Source organism: Telmatherina bonti, assembly GCF_933228915.1.
Source record: "Telmatherina bonti genome assembly, chromosome: 8".
Taxonomy (NCBI): Eukaryota; Metazoa; Chordata; class Actinopteri; order Atheriniformes; family Telmatherinidae; genus Telmatherina; species Telmatherina bonti.
In genome coordinates, this window is record NC_136626.1 from 12,880,555 (window position 1) to 12,904,264 (window position 23,710).

Genomic DNA, 23,710 nt, shown 5'->3' on the forward strand with positions numbered 1-23,710 from the left:
TTCACAGGTAAGATGCTCATGTGTAAATCCGAGGGTGTAAGTACGTTTACATTCAATAATCAACCTTCACCAGAACCAACAATGAAAACTTAGCTGAAAAACTAAATGTAGAAATGGTAAAAAGAAAAAAAACACACAAATAACATTAAGCTAAATACAGTTGTAACTGTCAAACTTAAGAATAATGCTGTACTAGTAGTTTTTGGCAAGTTGCTACAGCAATTCGCAGTAAGCTGTGTTTGTGTGAGCTGCTCAATGTTTTTAAATACGGTGGAGATGCTGACAGTCTTTGTAGGTTTCAAATGGTCTTCCGTTTGTGGAGCTTGCTGAGTGTTTATCATATTATCTTCTGTTCTTTACAGAGGAAGTGGGCCATACACCATGCTGTGGTTAGCTGGTTTTAACTGGCAGAACCATCTCTGTGTATGTGTGTGTTGTGTCTGCTGTGTTTTTTGAACAACTTTGGGATGAGATCTGAGAGGAAACAGACAGATTTCCATCTGTCTGCTTCATTCGGGGGAAAAAAACAACAACAACAAAAAAAAAAACCTTCTTACAATTCAAATATATGCTTTAGCCACATCTCCCTTTGCTTCCCTTCCCTTCTCTTCCCATCCCCTCCCTCTCTCTCTCTTCTATGTCTCCATCTCTATCCAAGTGGCATCTGTGGATGACCAGGGCATCAAGAGTCTCAGGGGCTGATGGCTGAACAGAGCAAGCAGAAGCAAAAGGAAGGGGATAGACAGAGAGAAAGAAAAAGAGGGAGCAAGCGCCTCTCACTTCAAATTTCCCTAGCACCACCCCGGCGTGCCAGCCAGCCTGCAGTCTGTTCTCCTTTGAGCTTTCTATTCTACCACCGAACAGGAAAAAAAAAGAAAAAAATCAATTCATATTTCCATAATCCACACTCCTGTCTGTCTGCATGTCTTTGCCTCCCCCCTCCCTCCTTCTCTGTCTTTCTCCCTCTTTCCGTCGTCCCCCCCCCCGCCTCCCCTAGGGAGGACTAACCCCTCCACCCCGATTCTACGGCCTACAAATGTCATTACGCTGAGCAACAATAACGGCCTAAACAAAAGGAGGCCTTGCTCTGAGTTTTGAGCCCCTCTGCAGAGACTGTTGGCTGCTGCTGCCATATGCTGGCCAGTTCAGGCCACAGAAGACAGAGACTGTGGCTACAGAGGACTCCAGCCTTCAGCCCCACAAAGGAGGAAAGGAGCCTTAATCCTGGTAATGAGGCCCGTGAATACCGCCTTTATGTAAACGGGGGAAAGGGACAATCCCTCTGTACACAGCATGCTAACTAGCCATCTTAAGGGCCATCTTATCCACACAAACGATCTGGTTGACAACAGGATGAAAGAAAAGTAAGGTTGTGGGGGGCTATGTTGAACAGACATGAAGAGGAATGATGAAGCCAATGTAAATACAAACACTATTTTTACACTATTTCATCTCTCGTGTCTTTTTTTAAAACTATGTTTTCTGCACAACCATTTCCTGTCCCTACTTCTGTAAGTATGTTATTTCACTCGCTGCCTTTACCTCTTACTCTGGTAGCAAGCTCTGGTTCTTGTGGGGCAGGCAGACATTGCCTGAAGCATCTTTCTACAAGTCTGTTTATTCCTCAAAGTGGATCAGAGAAGCAAGAGAGCTGTTTAAACTCAGTAGCTAGCGTCCTCTGTTGAAATGTATCAAATCTAAAACCACATATTGGTGTTGTTTTCTGTGTGCGCTACTACATGTGCGTTTATTCCTTTCTTATAGTTGACGGACCGTTGCTTCATCTGTCCAGTAATTTACCACAAGGCCTGGCACTGAAACAATACACAGCTCGGTTTGGTTTTCTCCTGTCATCTGCTGTACCAGACTAACTGAATGCTGATGCAAAAATATGACATATAGAAACATAAAAAGAAGACACACAGCAGGACTGTTGATATAATAACAGGAAAGTGACTGTATAGAGTCATGTGTTTGCACCTAAATACTCATTTTGATAAAGGATTTGACAGCATTTTGATCAAGTTAGTACTTAACCGTTGTGCTTTGAGGGTGACGCCAGAGAGGAGAAACAAAGACACCCTGCAGAGGCGGAGTATTTTTCTTGGGGGAAAGAGCAAGTCTTTTCAACACAATCATATCGAATCAAAGGTGCGTATTGTCCCCCTGAGACCGCTGATAGATATGTGAGTGGCATAAAGGACAATTCAGGTTTTGGGTCTCATTTTGGTGTATGGGTCCTCTTTTTTTTATCATTTATGATAACTTCATGTTCAGCAGGATATCTGCTATAAAAATAAGTCAGGTGGGGCCATAAAAGCAAATACTAAAACAATAGCTGATTCTCATGCCAACTCTAATACTTCAGCTCAGGGCTTCACCAAGAACCCTCCAATTCCACTTTTCTTATGTGTGATGTTCACTGCATGGAATTTTATGGGACAACATCTATCTAGGGGAATATAGGGGCAGGATTGTTTGGCATTTAGCAGCGCATCATTAATTAAATGGATGTAACTGAACGTGATGTACCATTTTTTTAAAGAGTTTATAAGGGGCCAGTTATTTAATTAGGCTAGTTTTTAGGGGTTGTTACAAACTTGGAGTATTTGCTTTCTGTTTCCTTAGAGAAAACAAAAGCAAACCATAAAATACTGCCCACACCTGCTCGTTGTTCAACTTTCTGTTTAAACTTTTACCTACTGTATTGTGCTTAATTATTTCACAATCTTCACTAGTCAGTGACAATCCAAACACATGTAATTCTTTTCCCATCAGATTTTCCACAGATGAATGCTCCCTGTTATTAGATTCCTGTAAAATTAGGGTAAAACCTTAAATAGTAAATTTCTGACATACTGAAATAATCCTCTGAATCCTCCTTGAAAATGTGCATTGCTCTTAAGGGAGACTACAGCGGGTATACCCTGCATTACTTACCTCTTACTAAGTTATTAAGAACACACTGTGCCAAAGACCACAAAACTGCCTTCAGATTGAAAGCAAATACAATAATACCGTAAATGTGATGCAAAAGGGAAGAAAAAAAGGCAGAGTAGGACAATGAGAAAGAGCAAGAGACAGGAATAGTGGAAGAGAAAGGGGAAAACAGAGGTGTGCATTCCTGTCACGGTTGCATGATAATTACTGATTCGTTGGTTATTGAAGACCCGCTCACTGCTTTTCATTACCAACAACAGACGTACAGTGAGACGAGAGGAGGAGGAGAGGAAGCACCGAGGAAGCTCCTAAGGAAAGCGGTGGTGGTGATAGGTACTGGGGGAGGTTAAGTCAGGAAGGCAGGGTGAGTGAGGGCGTGAGGAAAGGAAGGGAGATGGGAGAGGAGGAGGTGGTAGAGGTTGTCTGTAACGGTGAACGAGTGAGAGATTTGGTGAGAGTGGAAAGAAAAAGCAGTGTGTTCCAACCTGGTCTGTGTGGTCCTGGGGGAAGCTCCACAGCACGGTTGGATCTAGAGGTAATTGACAGACAGCATTAATCAGCGGGTGAGAAACACACCGTCTTCGCTAGCTGCCTCAGAACACATACATATTAATGAGAGGGGTGGGGGCAAGGGTGGCTGCTGCGAATCTGTGCACATGCACACACAGTTATATACTCACACACCTACACACACACACACACCTACACACACACACACACACACACACACACACACACACACACACACACGCACACAGAGCAGTGCACAGTGAAAGACAAGAGAGAGTGTCTCGGCTGCATGTGCTGTAAATATGCAAATCTATATTCTCAGCGTAGATATGATGGCTTTTATTATACACCAAATCATGCACATTTAAGAAAGTCGGAGCAACACACACACACACACACTCTAGTTTATTTGCTTAATTATTCTACATTGATATATGCCTTGTTATTTTGTTGAGATGTAAATCTTAAACCAAAAGGTTGATCATTTTAACAGGAGTTTTTGATTTCTTTTTTTCAGTAAACAATAAAATAAACATTAATGTTGACAGATTTGCCATGATGATCAGTAGATATGCAGATCAAGGGATTTAATTAGTTATTGCTACAGTATTTTGTAAGTCAGAGTGTAAAAAAAAAAAAAAAACTATGATCATAAGAAATACTTTAAATGTACATTGGCTGCTGATCAGACCACATAAAAACAGGGGTGGCTCTACGAGGGGGCCCAAGGTGGACCAGAGTCCCCTCAACAGCAGGCTTGGACCACTCTGGGGCCGCCCATGGTGAGGGCAGAACCGGAGGCATTTTTTATTTGCAATAATTTCATCTGACATGAAGATCATTTTGTGTCTGAACAGCCGACGATAAAAAGCCTAAATCCACGGCTTAAAACCCATCAGAAAATTAATAGAGGATGAAGTGTTTTTTTGTTGAATTATGGTTACCAAGTTCATATTTTTAATACAGCTTAATTAACAAATTTGTTGTTTAGTGTTCATGCATTAAAAAAAAGTAACGCTTCAATTCCACTGATTAACCTTTTTATATTAATGTATCAATTCTGGCAGCCTTAATGTTTTTACAATGGTACTGATTTTTTTTCCTAGATTACTATTTACTTCAGATATCAGCAAGATTGGTGTTACAACTCCAGTTCAAGCAAAGAAAAGTGGAGTGGTAACATTAAAGAAAGAAAAAGTAGTTAATTACATAAAACATCATAAGTTAGGCAAATTAAAAACCCTCAGCACAATCTGCAAATCAAACAGCTCAAACTCCAGTCCACCACAAGGCTCTCACAGCCTTCACAAGAATAAAACCAACATCAGGCACAAAAACACTATGTATCGAATGGCCTCTGTTCCCAACAACCAAAGCTCCCCTGAATGTCTGTCTGAGGTGTACTTAAATATGGTGAGACACAGGTGGACAGCTGACGATCCGGCCAATAGTAGATGGGTGATTGTAAAACCACTCCAGACCACTGACCAATCACATGAATGTCACAAAACACACACAGATTGACATAGATTTATAAGGCCAAGGTCTGGGTCTGTAACAACCAGGGAGGACCTGCCAGTGCAGCTGAAACTGAAACAGTGGTCATGTGATTTAAGCTTCACAACTGACTAAAATATTGAAAACAAATGGACTGAATATTTTTATGACTGCAAAAAAAACTAGCCCACCTAAAACCCCAGACACTGATGTTGCACCACCTGGATACAAGAACTGGATAAAGTATCATCTTTTCATACATGGCAAATCTAAAAAGCACAAACATCCAATGATTGCAAAGAAAGATCAATCAAAGAACCATAGTTAGTAATGAAACATTGGCTTAGATGTTGAGACAAATATCGTTTCATACTGAAAACAGAAATTCAAACATAACTAATTAAATTGTTATAAGATTCCCTTAATCATACAGTAAAGATTGAAATCCTAAAAAGCTGTCTTTGTTGTCGTATTTTCTCATGAATATCTCTCTACACAATGTGTCAACAGCCACTGGTAGGACATCTTATGGTTTATGGACTCTAATAAGTTATTCTGGATTAATGCAATGAGCATATCCAATTTTTTTGGACATTTGGACAGAATCTGTTGTCTCATTAATAACACCACTTCCACACATCCACACACAAAAACTGATTCACTAATATTACCTATAAAAAATTCTGAGTGGACAGAATACATAAACACTGTTGAATTAGAAAATAATGTTGAATCAACTATCAGCAAATACAAAAATCACATTCACAACAACTGAGATATTTATTCTAATTTAAACACTCTGCTATTCTGAGATGAGCAGAATTTGTGTCATGCTACTCATATTTTACATGAATAAGACAAGTCAGCTTCAACTAGTGCATCATTTCCACAACAGCAATGACAGCAATGAAGATGGGTCAGTAAAGGCGTGGCTGGCACGTAGCTATGTGACAGATAACTGCACTAAATACCCCTTTAATCTGGCTTAATAAGCAGTTTGGTCTTCAAGATATCTTAGCATCTCTTTTGATAAATGGCAGCACCCCTGTTGAAGGAAGCATCCAAACTCTGTTCGGAGCTGAATTTCTCCCAAGTATGTGCCACGTGTTGGAAAGCAGGCAGTCATGCAGCCTCAGTGTGAACACAGGGGTCTCTGGTAAACATGGTTTCCACAGCTCCAGGTTCATCCAGTGACCCTGGCAGGAACAGCAAGGGTTGAAAAGTCCAGCTCTTACATGCCAAGTTCAGGGTCACTGATGTACAAAAGGTCTACAAGCTTACAAGCACTAACTCTACCTTAATAGCCTTTTTTTATAGCATAATTGCATCACTAACTATTAACTGTAAAATGAAAAACTATAAGAATGATTCAGTTTCTGAATGAAACGCTGTCTGATCCTGGTGTGAGCTTGTGAACCAAATTGTATTGAAGATATTCATGAAGCTAGGGGAGACGGCCGCTACTTTAAGACAGATCCCGTGCAATCGCGTACAATGTCAGGAGTAGCTTCATGGCTAACAACCCAGGGTGTCGGTGATAGAGAAGAATACAATAGACGCACGCATGACAGGATGCAGCAGAACCCATGACGCCTTACGTAATCCTGTTGGATAATTTCATGGGCCCCATTCTGAAAAGAGCTGCACAGATGAAAGGGAGCAGAGCTCAAGGCTCTGCACTTCAACTCTGACCACCCCCCTTTTTCCTAACCTCTGATCTGCCACAGTTAGGGGCTATTTTATGCTTGTTTACTGGGTGAGAGGATGGGAACTGCTGCTAGAGAATGATACGTGACAGAAGGTACTGAACAGAGAGGAACGAGGGATAAGAACATGGAAGCTTGTTGTGTCCAGTGCCCACATTTTGTGGAAAAAGGTCTTCGGGTATCAAAACAAGACCTACTTGTTTTGATACAAGACGAGAACTACCTTTCATACACATTCCACACATTCCTCTGCGTGCCCACTGTTTACACCTGAACCAATGAGCACCCTGCTGGCCGTCCAGTCATGATGAGTGTGACTGAATTCAAGATCAAGTTGCAACAGCAGCTGCAGCACATCTGAGACAGTGAATCATTTCCACGTATTACACACCAAACAGTGAAGCATTATTCAGTCTGTAAATTAATATATTAATTTATTCAATCTGTTTCCCAGAAAACAGATCTTTGGCATCAATACTTCTCCCAGTAAGGATGAAAAGCTGGATGGCCCGTAGTTGATATCAGTTTCCTTTATCAAACATTTATTACTTCGTTTTTATGAAAAGGCTGGATAATAAGCAGGAGAATGAGGCTGGTTGCAAAAACAACCTCCTCTCAACATTGCAAGTTGAACTGACAAGCGAAAAAGAGAATAATAGATGATAATCTCCAACTGACAACCACACATTTACTGGTCAACCAGAATACTTATGAAGGGGATTTTTGGCTTCAGATGAAAAGATATTTCTGATTCAAGATGTTTATTTGTCTCACAGAAATCTGTGAAATGTAAACTGAATCACTTATAACACTCTGCAGGTATAAAAAATAAGCAAAATCACAATAAATAGAACTAATAGCTAAAAGTTCAAGCAAGACTAGGAGTAAGAATAATAGCAAAATAGAAATATGTAAAGTGTATAAATATGTACAGAAGTTTAAAAGTACTATAAATGTAATAAAAACTTACTGGCACAATGAAAATGACAAAACAAGGTCGGTATTTTAGTTAATTAAGGTGCCCAGTTTTAAAGTGACCATTAACTAGGTAAAACTTGTAAACATTTAGTAAATATAATGCTGAGAAATACAAATTTATACAAATAGAGTGCATACAGACATGGCAATATGTTAAACAATTACCCAAAGTATGGATAGATGGTTATAAATAGATATTTAACTAAAACTCAGACCATCTGACAGTCTGTGTCATGTTCATGTATGACGCTCAGAGATCCTGACACTTTGCTAGATGGACTTCAACTCAGCGGTTCACCTACAAATTATTTAATGCATGCTGACTTGGCACGTTCAGGGTATCATGAAGTCACACAGCTGGAGATGGATGGAGAGCTACACATGTGCGTGAATAAAGAGAACGACGAGCTTTAATAAACAACACACCCCTCTGCTGCTGCTAGACAGAACTTCTGAGTATAAACCAACACCTTTCTTTGTCAATTACGTGTTCCCGTCCCACCCTGTCCTGTGCCATGTTTTCTTTTATTCCTTTGTGTGCCTATTCTGTCTACCAATAATCTCTCCTATAGTTTCTCTCTCTTTTACATATTCCTACAGTTCTGTGCTTTATATCTGCTTTATTTACAGTACATCTAATCTCACTGCTCCCCCCATGTTCACTTCATTTTATTCCCTTCCACAACCCTTTTCTCCTGCCCTTCCCTGCTGCTTTCTGCCCTCTTCACTTCTGCACCCCCCTCTGGATTTTTCTCACTTCTTTTCGTTCATATATCCCTCCCGTCGGACTGGCTGGGTGTGTGGTGGATGCAAGACTGAGGGAGCCTGAAGGGGGTTAAGGCTGAAAGTTGAAGGTTATGGAGGTGAAGAGGACCCCTGCTGCTCCGCCAGGGGACACAAATGTCACCATGACAGATCCTGCACCGGTTAAATTCACCCTCCCTTCTCTACAAACACACACACACACACATCACACACACACAACAAGAGCTCCATGAAATATTTAACGCAGAATGTTGCAATACTAAAGCCTACTGTAAATCCTGCAGACAAAACTGCCAAAAATGTAATAACACATTAAACCAGTGAAAATGAAAGTAACTCTCTCATAATTTACTCAGCGTTGAAGCCTTCAACATTTTCCAATGCAGTCAAGTTCACTGATAATGTGAACAGGATGCCTTAAACCGTAAGATTTGTGAAGTGTGGGTGCTCAATTAAAAAAAAAAAAAAAAAAAAAAAAAATGCTGTGAATTTGATATAAACCCAGTCTTGCTGAAAAAAAAATTCACATCACATTTGCAGCTGACACTTTTAGCTGAGAATTGGAGACACAAAGGTCCCAGAAGGACAAGAGCAGTGGCAAGTGCAGGCATGTGTACCTACATACAAATCAGCCGTACAATCTAAATACCACGCCAGTGCAAATGTAATTCTCGACTAAATCTGCAAGAAAAGTAGATTTGCTTAATGTTACTTTACTTCCATTCTTGCTGTTTATAAAATCAGCCACTTCCTGCTCCTTCACAAGCCTGCTCACTCCTACTGATAACAGTGCACGTGCCACTTTATGCTTTGTTAAGCTGGCTTTATTAACACAAATGTCCATTGCTTTGATAAAAAACCTGCCTGTCCTTCACCTAAATACATCAAAGCTAAAAATGCAAAGAACTGAATGTGTGTGCATGCACCACACATGGCAAAATCTATAAAGAGCTACTGGAAGTGACATAAAAACAGTGCATCTTTCATGACACCGGTGGCATCTGGACTGACAGGATGAAAACAACCTATAGCATATTTCACCCCAGCGGAGCGTAAACAGATCCAGTGGGTGAGAATTGAATTGAAATCACCTATTGAGAGTTAGATTCCTCTATTCACACCCTTGAAAATGGAGGTGAGCAAATGTGACAAGCTCAAGCAGTGACCACTGCTTTCCGCAGTGTGCAAACGTGTACTCCATGAGTATATATATGTGTTTACAGATAGAAAGCAAGCTCAGGAGTGAATATTTACTGTACAGTGGCTTGTCCATTGATCCCCGAGGGCTTCAAGCATGGCTGACCTCTCACAGTCACAATGGGGGCAACATGCAGGCGGCCCCTGAGCCGTAACACAGATACTGGTGAGAGACCGTGGGGGGGGGGGGGGGGGGGGGGGGGGGGTTAGTGGTGGTTCATATGGGTGAAAGATCAATGTTTTGGCAAATTGTAAAAAAAAAAAAAAAACGTCTTTGAAAGTTAGAAAAAGGAGGCTTAATGGGTAACGTGTAATGAACATTGAAGGCAGAGCAAAAGAATGAGGTGTTGGAAGACATGGATGGATTGCCTGTGAGTGGGAGGTAGATCTCACACTCTCTCAGCTGACAACTCTTCTCTCGTATCAACTCGGATCATCAAACGTGATGGGATTAAACAGAATAAACTAGCCACATATACATGTACTAAAAAAAGATAAGAGAAGGAATAGGCCTACTGCTTTACCTGTCATTTCTTTAATTCTCTGCATAAATAAATCAGAGGCTCCTGGCACATCCAAGTAGGCTAAAAATGAAAAATGTTGGCATGTTCATCTTGGCATGCTTCTTGGGATTCTCAAGTAGGCTAAAAAGAAGCTGTTGGCAGAGGATGTCATTGCTAATGCTGCTGGCTGGAGGAAAAAGTTGGCACATTATACTAGTGTGTCAGAAACCTCACACTGCCCGATGCTACACACCAACTTATTCAACTTGGAGTCATTTTGTCACCAAACTAAAATAAGAAAGCTCAGCTTTGAATGGCATAGTGCTGAATAAAAAATAGTCTTTTCAAACTACGGGGGGAAAAAAAAGAAAGAAAGAAAAACATATGATGAACATGAAATACGCCCACAGAGCAGCAGCATGTTTGTGCACAGTATTTCTACAGGCTCACCTTAGCAGCTATGTAACAGCGGTCTGGCTGCACGATTCCTGGTTTCAAACTGGGACTTCAGTAACACACAGAAAGACCTAACCCTAAATCCAGAGTGAATACACATTTAGATGAAAGCTTCTGGTTTATAATTCTCTATACTATGTGAATCAAACACATACTTGGAGCCCTCATGGCCATCTAGTGTTCTAAAGGCATTAACAAAAAAAAAAAACAAAAAAAAACACATTTTTCACCTTATTCCATCAACAACTGAATGTGTGTTGTGGGTGAATAGGGGGCCTGTTTGTTAAGGGAGGCCAAATCCCATATGGCGAACAGCAGCTCCTCTGGTGAGAAGAGAGGCTGTGAAAGCCACCGGCAGCCCCTCTCCTCCACCCGCGCTGCAGAGATGAAGGGATGCAGCGCCTGCCTCTCCGTGTTCCTCTTTTCTCCCTCTCCCTTTGCCTCCTCTCCTCCCTCTTTCTTGGCCAGGGGTTAAACTGCTGCACTCTAACCTCTTTGGCAATGATTTCATTCAGTCCGTTTCTCTCGCTCACTCTCATCTGAGAGAGAGATTTATTTCACAGTATGTAGTGGATTAAGCCCCCTCACATGCCCCTGGACAAAAGCATTGTTTTAGCACTGGCCTGTTCGCTATAACTGGAGGAAGCTACGGCTACTAAGCGTCCACAATATGGCCATTGTGGACACAGGGCTAGAAGGACTCTGCCTCGAAGGCCGTCTAGACTTTGAGCCTGGGCCGACCAGAGAAACAGGAGGAGAAAATCCCATCAGGCAGTGGAGTGAAAGTTAACTAAGGTAACCTGCTGTGAACCTGATGAAGATGTCAAGCCAACATATGGCAAAAAATGTCTATTGTCAGAACAAGGAGCTTTGTTCCCTCTGAGGGAGGGGATGCTAGAGGAGGAGGAGAAGAGGGGGGCAGCCAAAGAAAACTAAGGGGGTTTGCTAAACCTAAAGGGAGAAATAACTGCAGTGGTCATCGTTTTCCTTCTGGATCAGTAGTCTTATTCTAGCCAGGAGGAGGCCCAACCCCTCCATTCACAATTAAAGGAGTAAGCAGATTAACTGGCATCTTTCAAAGGCCAGCAGAATGAAAAACACACTCAGTGATGTTTAAAACATCTTTTTCCTTTTGCTTATCACGTCTCACATGGCACACTGCAAATGGTATTACATTTCATGCTGATTTAGTGAGGTTTTGAGTAAAAAAAAAGAAACTTTTTAAACTATGATATGGTCCCCAAGTTTACAAATCTTTATTGGTCACACTAGTTTCTAACAATTGAGGACTTTGAACAAAGAGGAGTAAGGACCAGGTACTCATAAAACCACAAAGATTCAATTAGATCTGTTTATTATTTAATTAAATATATTGTTGTAATGAAAACTTATCTTTAACTGAGCTGATAAAAACAACAGTTTTATCCCTTTTTTTGATTTATACAAGCACGATCAGACGCATCACAAAGTTGATCTAGATTAGGTCTATAAATAGGTCTAGATTTCCAAAGGAAATTTGTTTCCAATGCTTGAAATTTTGAATAAACAAAGAGAAAAACAACCTCTAAAGGTAGAGCCTGCGATACCAGCCAAAAAACCCAACTGGCAGGCTTCACATGTGAGAGATGCTGGCCTGAGGGATTTCTAAGCCATTTCTACAGCTACATCTGAAGAAGATAAACAACAGTCTCAGCTGGAAGGAGAAGAAAGAGAGTGCTGCATGGAGATGATGTGACCCTATTAATGCCACATTAGTTGTTCCGTCTTCCCAGCTATGTGAGAAAAATGCTTCAGTGGGACGAGCTGAGAGAGGGAAAGGAGGGGGGGGGGGGGAGAGAAAGAGGTGGAGAGGGAAAGAGCGAGAGAGACAGAAAGAGAGAAGTGAAAGCGATACTGTCTCCGGGCTAGTTGGGATGCAACCCAATTTCACAGCTTCACGAATGAGTGGCACAGCATATGGATGCAACCTTTGTGACAGCCTCTGTGTATCACCACATATCAGCGTTGATATTCCCAGTCAGATTCCATACTGGTCCAACATTATGTCAAACACCAGCTCCGCATGACTGCATCTTCAACACAACACGCTCAGCATGTTTGTTGAGGAGGAGACCGCCTTCGCACAGAATAAAAAAAAAAAATTAAAAAAAACTAAACTAAAGTGGTATCTCCAGAATCCTCTCTGGCTTTATGTTCCACTGATCAATCAAGTGTTTTTCTGTTAAGACCGTAATACGTCCCAAAATCTGAGTTTTAACCTGAAATCCAAGAAATGGCTTTGATCTTCATTTAGAAATAGATCCAATATGACAGCAGACTACGGTGTTGTGACTGCAGCAGCACGAATAAACTGGGATGATTCCATCGTTGGGTGCTGGCTGCTTGGATGAAACACATCTTCCTGTAAACGTGCATTTCTCTCCATATGGTCCAACCATCTGCCTGAATCACAACATCTATGCGAGCACTGAAAAGTAATAACTCTATTACTGAGCAAGTATGAATAGTGTTAAGCACATATCCCGTCACAAGAATCTAACTTCTTTAACAAGGTAGGTTTAGTTAAATATATCTTGACTGAGTTATCCAGTTAAATCTTAATGACTTCCATAATTGGCTAAAAGTAAATCAATTAAATCCTTTTACATCAAATAGGACTTTTTTTTTGCTCATCATCATATGACAAAATGTAGTTTGCAGGCATACATTCTGTAAAGTTGGTGAAAGCTGGTGATTGGGTCATTGTCAGACAGCTACACATGCTTAGCAGAGTTCCTTCTGTTTGAGATGGTGGTAACAACATCAGAGAAAACATTGTCTGCAGCACAGCAGCTCCTTGAGGTGTGGAGGGGATCGATCTCGGTTAATGTCACATGGCACAGCACCCAGAGGCAGCCGTGTGGTGCTGATGACAGTGTAAAGCCTTGCCTTTGGCGGCTACATGCTCGGTGCTGCTGAGCTGTGATTTGAAGTTCACATGCAAAGGCTGACAGACAGACAGCTCTCAGTCAGGCAGTCAGTGAGTCAGTCAGCCAATCTCTCCACAGGGATGGCAATATATCTGTATCTGTTAAAAGCGTACAATGCTGCCTAATCTCAAACATATTCGCAGGGGTCTCAACACGCTGCGGAGTAATGGATGAAATACTGACCGAAAAATACGAAACAAAAAATAAACCAAACTAGGTACACAAACGCACTTCTCCAAAATGCAACTGGCTTCAGCAGAAAAAGTTTATGTCAAGTTCTGGAGAAGCAAAACTTGCAGGGGGAATACCTGAGCAGGTTGCTGGGAAAAAAAAAAAAATACTTTGACTGTGCAAAAACTTCAACCATTCTCCTGTCTTTCTATTACTGTGTAATTCAGTGGTGTCTTTTGTTCTGAAAGGAAGGTTTTGGTGAACATACTGACTAAAAGCAACCAGATAACTTACACTGACTGATGTTATGATTTTAATCAAACATGCTGGCGACTGATAGGTAAAAAACAAAAGAAAAAAAAAAAAGACAACTTCATTTCACTTTGGCTTTGATGAATCTCAGTGGAGTTAAGGAAGTGGGCTGAGCCAGCAAGTGATTCAGCAGCTGACATGTCAACACAATTCCTTTTGTTTTAGTGTAACACACAAGCTGCTTGTTTATCACATCAGACCCAATAACCCACAAGACAGAAACTCTGAGAAGATGCAAAGCAAATAACATCATCAAAATCCTTATGTTGAGAAACAATCTAATATAAGTCAAACTTCATGTATTCATGTGTATGAAAACATATTATGGGTTGAATCCATGTTTGTCTGTATATGGTGTATGTCTAAATCTAAAGCTCTACAAATAATGCTGTATCCAGTACACAAAATAATGCACACACATGGTCCAATCTTGCAAATCTGCTCCTGTCAAACACTAACGTGTCACACAGCAGCTCAGCTAAGGTTACCGATGCTACACTGGTGCAGTTAGCCATCAGCTGCATTAACTTTAGCCTGAACATAGACATAATAAAGACATATGTATAAATGTCTATGAGCCTGTCTCTCACTTGTCTGTGTGCCAGTACTGGTTTTTGGGGTGAACTAAATAGATTAGTCTTACATGTCACTTTTTCTAAAACAGCATTTTTCTGGGTTACTTTTTAAATGTTTGAAAAAAAAAGAAAGAAAAAAAAAAGGGGGGTGGGGGCAAAAATTGAGAGTATACCCACTTCTCAAGGGACCACTACACCACTGGACAAGATGGTATAAATGTCTATATTTCTACATGCAAAACTGTGAAAGGGTGGCAGACTAGCCGATCCGAGCCGTGCTGCTCCCTTTGGACCCTTTTGTTGGACTCCCAGTCTTACCAATCCCAATGGGGAAGTTTGACATACAGCAATCTGTTGACTGCAGCGCCATTATCAAAAGTACTGTGGATTTTTTTTGTCATTTAAAGCTGCATGCCAAGAAAACAAAACCCAAACTGCTGGATGTCGGCCAGTCTTGTCCCATGTGTTACATTCTTCTTCATTATAACTCAACAGCAGCATCATGCCACTGTTACTCAGCTCACACACTTATAGCTATTCGGCTTGTTCCCAGCCTAGCGGGTAAGGAGCGGTTTGATGTGGGAACAACAGAGATCAATGTTTACCAAACCAAATCATCCTGTCACAAGCCACAGTCCTCCGGGTAGAAACGGGGCTTTAGATTACTATAAATGTTCTCAAATTTGAGCCTTATTATTTGTTAAACTTAAAATCTTACATGTAATGTAAATTTTCACTTTTTCATTTATAATGAGGACAATTTCTTATGTTACTGTGTGGGTACAAAATTAAAATAAAAAAAAATCAGGACTGATGTGTCTTTCTCTGAGGCATTTTACAGCATTTTGTTACCAGCATTTACAACACCAAGGCTTTCCATACTGTAGGCTGCATTATTACAAACAAATATACATGCAACATGCTGTATGGCTGACCTATTAATTGTAAGACATGCATGTTTTGTCAATTGCTATGTTTAATTGATCACTTATCACATGTAACGATGTGTTCAGACCAAACGCGTTTTGAGCGTTTTTGACGCTGGGCACAAAACTGCCACTTTTGTGTCCGACGCCCAAAAAGCTCCGTTTGCTGCTTGTCTCGAGCGAGCGGCAAACGCGGTGGAAAAGAGAGGGGGAAAGGCGGTGCTTTCCTTACGGTCAGTTTAAATGATGGCGGATTCAGTAGAGAGATGGCATAGTTTCATTTACTAAATAAAGCTAGAGAACGTCGTCGTAGGGCAGTGATAGTCACTGTTAATGCAACAAGAGCCGCAGTCAGCAGAGAGCTGCAAATGAGCCGCATGCAATGAGGAACAAGGTCGTAGGGCGTCTCAGCTTCGTGTCTGGGTTCACCACAGGAATCCTCCAGGAGCTGCGAGCTGATCGCTCTGATTGGTTGACGCCCCACGTCAAGCGGCCAAAGTTCAGATTTTCCATTTCTGGTTTTTGCCAGAGGCGTTCTGCCGATCGAGCTTAAAAAACTTCTTAAATTTTTGGCGCGTTCCACGCCAAATGCGATGCAAGAAAGCTCGACGCCCCCTTGCCACGCCTCCACATAGACATGGCACTCTTGACGCTCAAAACGCATTTGGTCTGAACACACCGTTAGTCGCTCAAGATAAAAGCATTTGTGAAATGACTAGAATAGTAATAACAATACAAGTTTATGTATAAAGTTAGGTCAGACCTGATATGTGCACATGTACTCAGTAAATAATTAAGTAATTTATATTAGTGAACTTAAGTTCTACCCTCAGGCATCTTATATTAAAATCTAACAGGATGCTAAAATTAAATGAAAACATTTGTGTACCTGTGGGATCATGGTAATACTGGGAAACAACGAGCCCTGAGTGCCAACTGGTTTGAACATGTTAATCTGTTGCAACCGACCACAAATAAAGTTTACCTTGGCTGTGATTCCAGGCTGGAAGGAGTTTTACACATCCACACCACTTCTAGATTTACACAAAACAGGATCATTCCTGAATATTTTACTTTGAGAAAAGCAACAACAGCTTACAAGAGAAAGATTTCATTTGGTTGATGAAGCACTGGAAGGTGAAGGGTGCAGTAATATGTGTCTATGCCTACATAAAAACAAAGACCCTGTGAGTGAATTACGTGATTTGTGACAAATGACGTTCACAGGAGCATCAAGATTGACCTATATTTTCTGTCCAAAAAAAATAGGCCAGAACCCAAATTAAGGGCCAGCAGGGCTACAGAACGCATGTAAACGCCATCATCTTTACAGTAATTGTGTGGTGTTAGGCAACCTAGGAGCAGCCCTGAGTGGAGAGACGTACCCTAAGGGCATTGCTGTTGACGTGTAAATAGCAAGGATGGAAGCTGAAATGACAGCACAGACAGCTCGCTTCTACACGTAGTTCTGCTTGACTTGGATTTGGCCTTGGCCAAAGAATTAAGGTCTAAAGGACAGCAAAGTCTACATGTCAGGATACCAGTCGACATATCATGTCAATAAGTAGGTTGATTTCCTTAATTGCCGAGGAAAACACATTTCTGTCTTTTACATCATTCATCTTTTAGAGTGTTGCACATCAGTCTCTCTGACAGCAGCCCAATCAGGCCAGAATGCAACCAGAAACTCCACCTTTTAAAGGAACTGGTGTTGTTTTTTGTCTTTCTGTGTTCTCGACAAATTAAATGGGAAGAATTCATTCGATGTTTATTCTATTAACAATTTTAATCAGTTAAGAGACTGAAACTAAGGATGGGAATTCATGGTTTTTTTTTTGTTTGTTTTGTATTCTCGGGGGTGTGTGTGCATGCATGTGTGAAGGCCATTGTGTGGTGTTTTTATTTAATTTTTCATTATTTATTTATATATTTGATATAGACAAGTCACACACCACAGCATTTTAGCCAAGGCTATATCTCAATGCCTGTCCCTAGCGTGTGTTTTCAAATGAATACTTTAAGCTTTATTTTAATGTACCTTTCCTTTTTTTTTTATTTAAAGCACTTTGTGTTGCTGGTTGCATGAAAAGTGCTTATGGAATGCATTTTTATTTTATTTGATTTGAAAATATAATAGTCTTAGTCTAGTCAAACTTACAAAAAAAGATTAATCTATGATGAAAATTTCTGCATCCAAAAAGCTCCAGTCTAGATTCTGATAAGATACTTGTGTGATATAGTAGAAAAGCTGCATGATTCCTTAATACTAATAAAAAGCTTCAGTAGATATTCAGTAGAAGAAATTTAGGCTGGTTAAAAGTGAGTCAAGCACAAATACTGTTTAAATCCTGCCTATCCTAATATGCGCCCTACATGACAGTCACAAAAGTCAACATATTTTTCAGCACAGTGTTTTTATGAAATCCAATTTGCCAGACTAGGACAGATTAACATCACCAAAGCTACATTAAAGCAGGGCTGTACTAATCCTAATCATTTGTGGGCTTAAGTAGGCCACACTGGTTTTACATGCATAAGAACCAGCCAGGTTGATATTATTGTGGGAGAGCAACTGTGAGTGTTTGCCTGTGCATGCTTGTGCCATCTGCTGTGCTAAACATTAAGTATACTCTTAACCATCACTTGTCATTTTCTGACAGGACTTGGGTTTAAAAAAAAAAAAAAAAAAAAAAAAAAAAAACTTCCAAAGAAGTGCATCAAGATCGCACTTCTTTGGAAGCTATTTTCTGCTGGATCCAATCGTGTCCTTTTTGTGTTTTTATCTTTTAAAACCATAAAAATTGCCAAAGCTTTTTCAGATTTAAGGCAATAAAGATGTAAAACATCAGGGTCACAGTCATCAGAGACATCACATTTACTTATCAGGTAAAGATGCATTCCACATGCTGACAAACACAGGAATAAATAAAAAACACCAACAGGCTGCAAGCGGATATAACGTGATGAAACTCTTCTGAATTAATAAAAATAAAAAATTCTTTCATTTTAAATTATTGATCGGGTCCCTACTTTTCCTCACTTTTTTTGCAGTGGAAAGGGGAAGTCTAAAAATAACCTACCGGTGTCAGTGCCTAGAAGACTTTCCATGTTCCCCCAGTCTGGCAGCATTAGTGAATTCAGATGAGCCTCCTGCAGCTCTCAGTTTTTGTATCTCTAGCTCATGCATTGCCTCACACACCCATGCTGCTGTGCATACTTATACACAGCCATGCAGGCACAACACACACGCGCTACGCTTCGACATGTACCTGCTATCACAAAAAAACGCTTTGCCCCTGGAGTTTCAGTGCTGCCTAAGAGAGTGGGGAAAGCTCATCCAGCAACCTTTTCTGCATCTCACCTCTCAGTTTATATGCCACCATAAGCATATTCTCTGCCTCCATTCCTCTGTGCCCCACCCTGTCTCATTTTGCCCTACTTCTTCATGCTTTGACCAGCAACACTTTCCATTTTGCAGACACGACTGAAGCCATTTGCAGCTAAGATGAAGTAGGTGTGCAGGCACTGCAAATAGGCCAAAGTGTAACAAGGTCATATGACACCACCTGAAAAGTCACAGTTTCCTCTTTCTGGTCTCCTTGTAAGACTGTCATAACTGTCATAACTTGTGACAACCAAAAAGGGGGAAAGAGGTACTGTAACTTCTTTGTATTTGTGCAACCAGTGATGTGACTGTAAAGGGAGGAACAATGAGAAAAAGCAACGCAGTTTCAAGACAGGAAGAATAAACACAGAACTACAAAGGCCTTTTTTTTTTTTTCCCCACAATGGCCAAAAAACACGCTGGTGCCCACAGACATCCAGCTTTAGGGTACAATTTTGTCGCATTTATCAGCTTCTGCTCCGGTGCTGCGCTCGAGGCCACAGTAGTGAACACAGATCACTTCTGTATCTCCCACAGACGCTCTGAGACTGACAGCAACAGCATGTAGACAATGAGCTGGAAAAAACTTATTTTTACCAGACAGCTGAAACAGCTGGCAGCTCATTCCCAACCCTGCCACGGTCCAATCAAAAACAATAAAACAGTCTAACTCGCGAAAAGTTATTAATATCAGAAAAATGTGGTCCAATACAGTCCATTTAGTAATGCCACAGTGATACCATCCCCTCATGTTGTATTACAGACTTGTCTAATGGGAGGTATGGTAGTTACTGGACCAGCATCGAAGGCGAGGTAGACCTCTGAGAACTTAGGGTTATCGTGCTACTAATGGCCACGGGAATGGATTTAAATGGCGTGTTTCAGTGTGTGTACACACCTCTAAAAATAAACACACATACCGCTATAAATGACAAAGAATGAAATGCTGATCTGTATTTGTAATTAAAAAATTAAAAATAAACAAAGAAAGCACAAAAAGTAAACGTTATTTTAAATAAATAGTTCTCTGCTCTACATCTAAATAAATGATTTAATTGATTAATTAAGATTATTAATGATTGTTGCTAGGTATGTAGAAGGCAAACTTAAAAAAAAAAAAGGAGAAAATGTTCCATAAATAACCTTAAAACCAAAGCATCCCTTTTGAATCAGAAACTGTGGCCTGGAACCAGCAGCAGCAGGAGCAGGACACGACACAGGAAGTGAATAGATTAATGACAGCAAGAAGGGAGCAACAAATGACTCAAGACATGAACAACAGATCAAGGCCACAAAGACAAAGAGAAGTCTGTCAATTACAGATAAAAAGCAAAATACAAAGAAGTCTGGTGTGATTAGCTCATGGTGAAGTGGAATACCATGCTAATGTTATTTATTCTCAGTAGTCTGAAATCACGTAGTTTGATGGAATATAACTAAAACACATTTACTGCAGCTCTGATATCCACTCATCTATTACCACTGATAATTCAGAGCTAAAAAAAAATCTAATTTTTATTTCTATAAGTAAAAAAACAAAACAAAATGTAAACGTGTGCTCAAAAGACGCCGCCAGTCAAATGAAACCAAACAGCCTACAATATCTATCAACTTCTTTACTGAATCCCGTCAAATAAAGAAAAACATAAATCACAAGATCTGATCAAAATACAAATTTGATTTAAACGTGGCGGTAGGTGCTTATTTATCATAGTTCACCTCACCTCATTTCCTAAACAAGGAAGTTAAATAACTTCTTCATTTGCAGAAAGGAAACTGGTTCAAATTCAAACAGATTCTTATGATATCAAGTTCTGTGTAAAAGAACCAGTCTAGTAAAGTCACCGGGGGGAGACAAAAGAGAAAGGCAGAGGGGTTTGTCAGAAAAACAAAGTGTGAGACCCTGGGGTCCTCTCAGGAGTGTGAGTGGAGGAGTGGGGCCTCTCTAATGACCAATCAACACTCTTCTTGCTGCCATGGCATCTGCTAGTACTCCAATGGACCTCACATCTGAGTGTGAGCCCACCATGATCTCAACACACAAATGGTATCCAATCAGACTTCAGAACCAATAACGATTGGGTCAAGGAGCAACTCTGATGTTTTGCAGAATGCCACTGTTTTTTTCAAGCTGTTTTAAAAGTTCTGCTACACGGGAGTTTTGTTCCAAGAATAAAAAAAAAAGGGTAGAAAAGGGAAAGGGTGAAAGTCAAAGGAAGACAAAAAAAAATTGAACATAACAGCACTGCTTGAGGGGACTACGGCTGAGAAAGGAGAAGGCTGATAAACTTCAGAAGGCGACACTGAAACCTCTGGGTCTCACATCGCTCTGAGGACAGAGAGCTAAGTAACTTTCATAACTAGACAAAGTAACTCTGGACCACGCGAATGCACATGTCTGCTCTTTGGTATGTTGTTATTAGCGTTTATATTTTAAATGTTAACCTCTAACTGGATGATGTGAAAAGCCAAAAGCAGACAATCAACCTGTCACTTATCTCAGAAAAAAAACAAGACACATGCTCAAAGGCGTACAACTGAGAGGCACAAACATGAGACAGAAAGAAAATAACAAAATGCGCTTTCATCACTCCTCTAAGGGGACATATCTGATGTTAAAAAATGTCTATCACACCTCCAGGAAAAACATCACATTCACTCAGTCATGCAACACAGACCGTCTAGTGCTTACAGTTCACCTGACCTGATACTCTGAAGGTTGCAGAAAGGCAGAAAGGAAGAACTTGGAGAATAAAATTCAAGGAAAATTAAAGAAATCAGGGTCAGATTTAAACCAACCCTTGCCCAGTAGTGCTAACTAAGCTGCTGCCATTGAGGTTTATTTTAATAGTAAATTGCTTCCAAATTGCAGCATGAATGTTGCCATAAAAATGATATGCTGATCTATTAAGTTTTATTGCTTTGTTAGTGGGTAAAATCTGGCTGGAGGGAGCGAGCGAGGACAGGTAGCATCTGTCCCCACCTACTGCCTTGGCAACATTAGCGTCATCTGCTAGCTTTGGCAGCATCTTGGAAGCACATCAATATGGCTTTATGTAGCCAGGGCTGCTAGGAGCTAGCATGCCAGTCACGCTCTCAGGCAACGCTTGCTCACAGCCTGAGCATCCACAAAGCACTGAGCCAACAGAGCTAAGCGGAACTGAGCGCGAGCTGAACAGGGAGGCCAGGTCTCTACGGACCTGCATGGGGGGAAAAAAAAGGGCCAGTGTCTGTCATCTATCCACACATCCATGGTTAGAAGTGTGGGGCCAAGTCCAGATATGAACACTGCCACAACTAAAGCTGCAAGCTTTATATTCTGCTTCTTTTCCTTTTTTTTTTTCTCCTTTCTTTTATTTTTAACCACAGAAGCGCTTGTGTTGTGAAATTATGACACTTTATAAAAATGATTTGCACTCTTTTTATGGACTCTACAAGGGGATAAATCCTGCTGAAGCAGATTTGAAAATATGGTTTTACTACGATGTATAGTACTTGTATACAACAAATATTACAAGTGAATATTGAGAGTAATGGACTACTTCCACTACTGATGTTAACCTGCGTTTGCCACAAGACAAAACAATAATAAAAACCACACAAGAGAGCTTGCCCAACAGGAACACACTTCAGTCATTAATCATACTGAATAACATGCTTTTAGCGCCACAATTACAAATGAAGGATATTTTCCTCAAACACAGCACAACATAAAGTTGATCTGGATGCCTCTGAGTGACACTTGCTTTTACAGGACATGCATCAACAGGAAAGGTCATTATCAATGGTGGCCCAGCATGTAATTCAGAGTGACTGGGTGGTTGGGTTGTCTGAAAATCAGACACTTACAATTACAGGTTTATACAGACAAAAACAGATGGAAGCAAAGAAAAAACACTTCTAGAGCAACTTTGTTAGTTAGCTACATAGCAGTACTTTTGAGAGTAATAAAATACTAAATTATGCAAAATAGCTGTGGCATTAAAAAAAATCTTTTATAGAAATAAACAGACTGCTGTTGATCAGAACTCTGATATTTTAAAGAAAAGTAGAAAATGTTATGATTGAGATCTGCACAGACCAGGTAACTTTTGCAGTTCCTGCTGCATTACTTGTTCAGAAAATGGCGTCTGACGGTCGGCATGGCAGAGGTATTTCAGCTCAATAAAGGTCAGACAACCGAAACCTGTCTGTGGGGTAAACCCACTTTCCTGTTTACTTTTTAGACCAATTTGACTCCTTGACAACTGATAAACTTTTGCTCAAACACAATTGTAAGTATACATAGTCTAAAAATTCCCTCTTCAATTATTTCCAACGGAAATGCTAAATTGAGAACTTAAATGTCACCTTTTTAAAGTCTGTCACATTAAAATAAGACAAAAATGAATCTATTCAGAGTTAACCAAGTTAAACAAGTACTACATAAAATAGTTAAATAAAATGCAGGTGGATTGCAAGCCTGCCTGTAAACATGTGGGTGTTAAACTTTTGAAGATGTGAAACCTGGTTAACGCAGGAAGTTCAGGGACAGGCGTGCTGGCCATCTTTCAGGGGTTGAGCTATTTTCGTCTGGCTTTAGCAGGGGTTTTTCAAACTGAAGTTTAATCGTGACTAATACTAACAAAGAAACTACTCTTTGTGCTAGACTGATATCAGTTCCTGATGCACACTACTTGAAAACCTACAGGACCAGGATGTGGTGAGAGTGGCAAAACAATGGTGCAGCATCAGCAAAACGTTGCACACAGCAAGCTTTCCATTCACTCAAAGAGGACATCTCTTCAGTTGTTTAAAAGCTTTTCAGGGCAAACTAAACT

At 40.5% G+C, this 23,710-nt stretch overlaps 1 protein-coding gene across 1 annotated transcript in view; it reads right to left on the reverse strand.

The window, feature by feature from the left end:
- The window catches only part of dennd1b (DENN/MADD domain containing 1B), a 105,561-nt gene that overhangs the window by 76,660 nt on the left and 5,191 nt on the right, over positions 1-23,710 (reverse strand). The window contains exon 3 of the mRNA XM_079245010.1: positions 3,426-3,469. Within this exon, the coding sequence (XP_079101136.1) occupies positions 3,426-3,469 (44 nt within the window). The remainder of the gene's footprint in view (positions 1-3,425; positions 3,470-23,710) is intronic.